The sequence below is a fragment of the Mandrillus leucophaeus genome, unplaced genomic scaffold (genome assembly GCF_000951045.1).
Source record: "Mandrillus leucophaeus isolate KB7577 unplaced genomic scaffold, Mleu.le_1.0 Scaffold223, whole genome shotgun sequence".
In the NCBI taxonomy this organism is placed as follows: domain Eukaryota; kingdom Metazoa; phylum Chordata; class Mammalia; order Primates; family Cercopithecidae; genus Mandrillus; species Mandrillus leucophaeus.
This window is the reverse complement of record NW_012102288.1, coordinates 2,935,132-2,942,978: the sequence shown is the minus strand read 5'-3', so window position 1 is coordinate 2,942,978 and position 7,847 is coordinate 2,935,132. Positions and strand designations below refer to the sequence as shown.

Sequence of the window (7,847 nt, the reverse complement as noted above, 5' to 3'; positions counted from 1 at the left end):
GAACTTTCACAGGTTTTTGAACCTCTCTGAACCTAAGTTTCCTCTTTTTTGTAAAGACTAGATATCACCTATTCGTTCTACCTGATAAATTGGCAATGAAATAAGGTAACAGATAAAATGTTAAGCTCAAACTGGAACTGGGCACTTAATTGCTGAGGAAAAGTGTCAACAAGAATCTCTGATAATGGCAATGGTGTTGAGGTTATAAAAGGCGAGGTCCAACCTTCTCCATAAACTGAGGCTTCCCTGGTACCTTGTGGTCTGAGTGTCTAGTGCATAGAGGGAAACACAGTGCAGTTCCAACAGACTGTTTTGACACAGTAATATATGGATGCTAATTTATGTACTACGGATGGGTGTGTGTGTGTGTGTGTGTGTGTGTAAGATGAATGTATATGTAGGTATATATGCATGTGGGTATGTGTACATGTAGATGTTTGCATGTGTATGCACATGTCTTGGGGCTTGGGGTGCTTATGTGTGGTCTATGTGTTTGTGTGGGTGGGGGTGTGTGTGTGTGTGTGTGTGTGTGTGTGTGTATATATATGCATACATTTGATTAGGTAGAAGCCTGGACAAAAGGCTACTTTCTGGCAACAAGTATCTGGGTCTAAAGAATAGCAACAAAAACGAGAAAGAAAAGAAAACCAAAGAATATTAACTTTTGTTTAAGTCTACCATTCAGTTCCCAGTACTGAGAAAATAGCCTGAATAACTGAGACACAATGACTGATCTCTATCTGAAAATATGCTGTCTCTTTTGAGAATCCCACTGAGTTCTCGTTAATTTTTTTTCCTGAGCTCTTAATCTAATAAGTGACCTTTCTCCTATTTGTCCCTAAGATACCATGCCAGAAGTTTTTAATGTTTTGCAAATTCACACTATCTCTTGTGAATTCTTGTGAATAAAGGCCCAAGTGCTAGTTCTACAAATGTCAGTGGAATCAGAGAAAACTTGTACTAGAAACTTTTGACTAGAACTGGTTCACAATTTGACTCAGTCTTGCGCATGACATGCTGATTACTTAGTATGTGCCTGAGGCAGACTAGGACTTGTAGATAGCCTAAGTTTGTCTATGTTTCATTTAGTCTCTAATTGTAAGGGGCTACCTCGGAAGTAAAGGACAGGCTGGTAATGATCCCAAATGTACTATGCCACCTTCTTCAGCACAAGGTCTTTTCTACTCACTGTCAATTTACATCAAATCTAAACTAGCTACTCAGGAGGCTGAGGCAGGAGGATCGCTACAGCCCAGGAGTCCAAGGCCAGCCTGGGCAGCATAAAGAGACCATCTCTTAAAAAAGTTTAAAAATCTGAACTGACTATATTATCAAAGGGCTTCAACCCAGTCTCCTTATTGAGTAATAAAACTCATTTGTTGGGACAATATTGACAATGGCAACAACATCCTTGGACTGAGAGTACATGGATTTCTACCTATGCAAAATCAGCTTGGCCCATCTGTCTGTGTACTACAATGACCTCAAATGACCTCCTGCGAAGACTTCTGACCCACCTGTGGATACATCCATCTGGTGGCTCTGTGCTCACAAGTATTGATCCAACCCCAGCTGGGTCTGTGTCTAATTAGTAACGACAAGCAGCAATACTCCAGGTAGTTGCTGGAAAATAGAACCTCAAACTCATTGCTTCTTAATACCTTTCAAAAGCTCAGCTAAGAACAACAGTGATGGGGGATTTCCAGAATAGTATGTGGTCATTGTTCGTTCGGATATTCTAAATTTCTCCCCAGCCTAACCAGACCATCTGTAGAACAACTCAGACTGGCCCCTGTAGAGATGTTTTATCTGATTAGGTGATGTAATTGGCCTCCATTGAGGGATATGACTGACATCAAACTGCCCTCTAAAACCCGTCACTGTGTTTATGATAAAGTCATGTTACATACCATGCTTTCTAAAGGGTCCATGAAAAAAGCTTCTCCCTGGTCTTGGCATCAAGAATAGTTCTGCTTTTCTTGGGCAACTGGTCTGTTTTTACCTACGTGTGTTGTAACTGGTACTATTTCACATTTTGCATGGTCTGACAACAAGCTCACAATCAAATCTTAGCCTGCTTCTTCTACTGAAATAAAACTGGCTGGCATGTATTTTGAGGACTAACCTCACCTCTGGCTATATCCACACCTTGTTTTGCCTTTGTCTCTTTTTATAGTTTGCTAATTTTAAATTTATTCTATTTTCCTGTGTCACATACATTTTGTTAGACTACTTTGAAACCCGTTTGAAACAAGTTGAAATATAAATACATTAGAAAAATGAGAAATAACAGTGAAGCACTGTTAGTGGACCAAACATAATACATGAAACTTCTCAGAATTCTCATTGTAAGTTTTTCATTTAACATACTAGTCAACGGTCAGGAATAATATTTAGATCTATAACCAACAAGCTTAATGTTAAAGCCTACAGAATAAAAACATAAAGACACAATAAGTAACGAGGGAAATTCAGAGATCAAGTTACAAAAGTTAATATATTTTAAAATCCATTGTCAGCCTCTTAACTCTTTAACCTTTTCTGGCAGTCAGCTACAAAAAATATTAATGTTTCCTACAACTTCTGCTTGATAACAACATTTCACTGCTCTTCAAAAGCACAACACTCCAAATCACCTACCGTGTTTGTGAATAAATGCAAGTCCTTGTAATATCTGATACATGATATTCCTTATAGCAGACTCAGGAAACAACTTATTTCTGTATGAGGCAGAGGAAAACACAGTTATAAATCAAAGGCCAGATCCTTTGATAATAAATACTAAAGAATACCATTTGTCTATACAGGGGGGCAACCTTATAAACACTAAATATATTCACATGTTACAAAAATGAAAAGATTAAACATTTGATAGTAAGCCAGAAAAAAAGGTTTTCCTCCAACATAGCATATAAAAATAAAAAAATCTCCTCTCTCCATGATATAAACTAAAACTTTAAAATAATTTGATGGGGAAAATTTGAGGTCTTCCAGATGAAGCCCTTATGTAATGCAATGGCTAATATTTTCCTCCTGGATGAGCAAAACACACAGCACACTGCTGTCACTGTCAATAAAGATGATATTTGTTCACTCAGATCACTCAGAGGGGTGCTGAGAATGGCATTCATTTTGCCACAAAAAATGTGCCCAAGAGGCTCCACATGGTTCACCTTTAAAGTTCAAAATTACTGTCACAGGTAAATTTCTTATTAGCCTCCTTTCGCCAGCATGCAAGCACCTGAGTACCGCAGCAAGAGAGGAACTGAAATAAACCTAGGACTTTTCAACAGAGGTCTCAAAATCCAGGAAGCTGTGTCTACCCTTGACTTCTAGTTGCTCTGCCTATATGTCCTAGTGGGACTGGAAAACTGCAATGTCTATTAAACCTGAGCTTCTTTGGATGAATAACTCTTATTATTATTATTATTTTTTGAGATGGTGTTTCGCCCTTGTTGACCAGGCTGGAGTGCGATGGTGCGATCTCCACCTCCCATGTTCAAGCGATTATCCTGCCTCAGTCTCCCTAGTAGCTGGGATTACAGGCATACCCCACCATCCCGGCTAATTTTGTATTTTTAGTAGAGACGGGGTTTCTCCATGTTGATCAGGCTGGTCTTGACCTCCCGACCTCAGGTGATCCGCCCACCTTGGCCTCCCAAAGTGTTGGGATTACAGGCGCCAGCCACTGCGCCCAGCCTGGATGAATAACTCTTTAAAACAAGAAAATGACTGCATTGAGAACAGTTTCCCTGAATCTAACAGAGGGCCTCTAAAGTAGAAATATGGGTAGGCCCCAAACCTAACTGGCAGTTTTCAACATTAAAGCCCAGTAGCATGAAAGTTAAAGGATTGGAGAAAGAATCAGAATAATGCAGTAAGAAAAGAAGAGACAGAGAAAGAAAACACATCTGCTTTGCCTATTTATTTCTATAATAAGATAATGATGACCGAACTGTACCTTTCTTTAATGAGCTGGTAAAGATTTTCCTTCATGTACTCGAAGATAAAATAAAGATGATCATTTTCCCTGATAACTTCTTTTAATTTGACTACATTGGCATGGTTGAGCTTCTTTAAAGACTAAAGGCAAGGAAGAAAAACAAAACAAAATAAATGTTAGAGAAAATCTGTTGTTGAAATAGAAAAGTAATCCTATGTATACTTGGAAAGAAACATCTAATTTTAGAACCACAGCAATGTCCTAAATTATATTTTATTGACAATTTAATAAACAGTATATCTCTGAAATTGATAGTAACCTTATATAGAAAAACTACTTCAATGAACTGACAAAAGGTACATATTCGACCAGTAACTGGTATTTCTAGCTGCCCCTAGCACCAGGCAATGTATCAGGGCTATTTTGGGCCCACCCCCTCCAGATGATGGAATTCAGGCTGTGGAAGTAGCCAGAGAGGAATCAATAAAGGAAGCTTAGATTTTTCTAGCACTGGAGAATGCAGCTGTGTTGGGCTGAGATCACCAGATAACAGGCTGCAGACACTTTGAATAGGAAATTGTTCAAAATGATGAAGGGTTGATGGCCTGCTTCTCTTGACTTTTGTCGGACTCGTGTGTGTCCACGAGGCATAGAGCACTACTTCTTACAATGTGAGTTTGAGTTACAGAGGACCAGAAGGAGACAGGAGGACCCTGAAGTAAGACAACAGAAATCCTTCTGCTTCCAAGAACAAAGGCAAAAAGTCAGGCAGTGGATGAGGAATTAGAGGGTGGCTCAGAAAATGGTGCATGGCCTTCCGATTACTCATCTTCACACATATATACATTTCGCCTTCCTGAACACATGCGTACATGTGAGTATAGCCATGTGCACACTGTTTTCTGTTTGTATCCTTAGTTCCGTTGATAGTGAACAAATCACTTCTGTATTAGTGAGCAGCATCCCTGTTCTTGTACAGCAGACATACCTAAAAACTATTGCTTTGGATAGTCAGAATCTGATCGACTATCTCCTTCATGAAAGCCTCCAAGTGTCACTTTGGCCAGTGAGATGAGTCCTTTAATTAAAATAGCCCTTTCCTCATACATAGAGAAGGGAGTCCAATATTAAGTTGGTATCTTTGAATTTCACTAAAAAGAACATCCTTTTTTATAAAACAAAGAAAACATATGAAGAGGAAAGTGTTAAAACGAATATCCTCATCTAGAAGAACACTCAGTGATAAAGTACCCAGGGTTCAAAGCTTGGGAATGTGTAATATGATCAGTTACTTCAAGCAGCTGGCAAGAGAGACGAAATATGGTCGGTAAAAGAGAACAAAATAAGACTCTCTGGAGCTTCCTCCCCAGAAGAATAGTTCCTGCCAAGATACTTCTCTGGCAGGGAATCCTCAGCTGTTTTGGTCAATTGTTTTGCTAGATCCTTCTAGTATGGACCAAAGGGGCTGATACTTCTTTTAGTTGAGTTGGATTCCTGGTTCTCCATGAGTAACAAAAATAAACATTGCTTAACTTGTAAGTATTCACTAAACTCTCAGTGATCGCAACTATCTTTTATGCCTGTTTGCTTAAAATGCATCACAAGCATGCCTGAGGAAGCTAGTGGATGAGCAGCCTTGGGGAAAATTCATTCAGTGGAAAACGAAGTGGTTTTAAAGCTTTTCTGGGAGAGAATTCTAGGCAAGGAGTGGGGTGCCTCCAGCTCCTGGCCTGAAGTGTGTTTGGAGCCATGAATTACTGGCCCAACTCTATAGCAGCTCACAGCTCTTGTTTCTAGGTGAGGCTCATGAACAAGAAAGTCCATAGTAGATTAAAATAAGAAGAATTAATTTTGTGTGGGGGATGTCATGTGACTGGCTTTATGAAGATGTATTTCCAAAGAAGCATCTTATTTTGGCTCAGGAAAGGATTCCAAAGCAGAGATAGAGGCAGGTCAGTTGTGTCAGAGTGGAGAAGCAAAAGTAGGAAATTAAGCCTGATCAACAGTCCAAATGGAGACTGTTTATCCTCATGGATGAAGCTTTCAGTTGGATATTACCAGTGTTGTCCACATCAGGGACTGATTAACAGTTTCTAACTATTAAAACAACAATGTACTGGGCCCCCAGGGTATACTGAGGCTTAAGATGCAGTGCTTGCTCTTAAGAGGCAAACAACCTAATTGGAAAGTCACGACATGGATACAAAATACATCTAATAAAATAAGAAAGATCATATTAAGTGCCAAGGGAATGACAGAAACAAGGACCATCAGAGATGTGTCAAGGAGTAATCAGCAAACCCTGAGTGGTCAGTGGGAGCATAACCGAGATGTGACTTGAAGGAAGAGTGACACCCGGATGAGCTTGCTGGGAGGGAGCGGGCATGTCAGGAGGGAAGCCCACTGCAGCTGAGGCCTGGAAACTGAGTGCAGGGCTCTGTCTGGGGGATGAAGGATGAGAATCAACCTAATTTGATTCTGAGGGAGACTCATCTGTAAGACTTTGGCTGGAGAAGAGGGCAGGGGGCAAACCATTTGGATGCCAGGTATATACCTGCTGAGTTCTTCTGGTAAATCTGCTGCCTTAAATAGAGTTGCAGAGGGAGATGCCTGACTCGATGAGGTTGAAAAGTAACTGGGGTGTGGGAAAGCTGCACTGAAGAAAGAAGTTTGGAAGGTAATGTAAGAAAAGGAAAGAGGTAGAAACTCAAGGGGAGAGAGGTTTGGGACTTTTTTGGGTTAGAGAGAATGGTGGGCACATTTATAGACTAAAGAGAATGAGCGCGTGGAAAAAAAAGAGTTTAAAGATACGGGAAGGAGGGGGAAATTGTTGGAGCAAGAACCTACCGACATAAAAAATTAAGATGGTTAAAAAAAAACCCGAAACAGCAAAGGAACACAGTAGGCAGAATATAGGCAGCCTATGGTTTCAAGATGGTGTTTAGAATAGCATAGTGCCATGTAAGGCTATGCTTCTAAGAAAAATAGCACCAGGTGCCATTCCCGCAGGACATCACGGGAGCAGGGATTCCCCTCCCTGCCGTGGCTGTCAGGTGCAGAATCTCCCTGAAGTCCACAGGGTCTTCACGAGCGGACCCGGAACTGTACAGACAGGTGGCAACAAGGAGAAAGGAAATGAAGAAGGAACAGTGATGTGGTGAGTACCAAAATTTCCCTTCAGTTCCCTCTGCTGCTAGAATGAAGCAGCTGGCAGGACATGAGAAATGATAGTGACAAGAGGCCTTCAGTGATCTTCCTTTCCCTTCCCCTTCTGAGTCAGCAGGCACAAAAGAAGGACCTCAGCAGGGAGGAAGGGATAAGGAATCTTGTAAGGTGCCTCCTTTCTACCCGCTTCCGCCTTCCCTCCCCTGTGTTCAGGGTTAGGCTGTGGCCCAGCGCTGGGCCTGTGTGAGGCTCAACAAGCGTGGGGGTGTGGGGGTGGGGAGGATCCCAGTTGGCAGCCGATGTGGCATCTGTGCAGGCAAGGAAAAAGAGTAGGAGTTGTCTGGTGGTCATCAGCTAGAGGAGCAGTTTCTTCAACTACCTTGCTGAGGCAGTCACTTGCTTCCTAAGACGCTATGTGCCCGGGTTTTCTAAACTGTTTATATGAGTAATCTCTTTTGCATTAGAACTAATACACAATTAGCTATATGGAAAAATAAAGGTTTAACATCCAAGCCATGGATACCTCTCAGAACTTCATGTCACAGAGAAAATGTCCTTGGATTATCTTTGTTTTTTTATCTCTGATGTTTGTTTTTTTATATCTGATGTTTTTGGATCATCTCGAACTTTTATTCTCCAGAACAGAGGTTGGCAAACCATGTCCCATGGGTGAAATCCAGCCCACCACATGTTTTTGTATGGTCCACAAGCTAAAAATATTTTTGTTTTTTTTGTTTTT

General features: G+C 40.9%; 1 protein-coding gene across 2 annotated transcripts in view; it reads right to left on the bottom strand.

The window, feature by feature from the left end:
* The window catches only part of ICK (intestinal cell (MAK-like) kinase), a 64,301-nt gene that overhangs the window by 30,634 nt on the left and 25,820 nt on the right, over window positions 1-7,847 (bottom strand). For both annotated transcript variants that reach the window (XM_011981298.1, XM_011981299.1), the window contains 2 exons: window positions 3,962-4,083; window positions 2,641-2,720 (listed from right to left, as the gene is read on the bottom strand). In XM_011981298.1, the coding sequence (XP_011836688.1) occupies window positions 2,641-2,720; window positions 3,962-4,083 (202 nt within the window). The remainder of the gene's footprint in view (window positions 1-2,640; window positions 2,721-3,961; window positions 4,084-7,847) is intronic.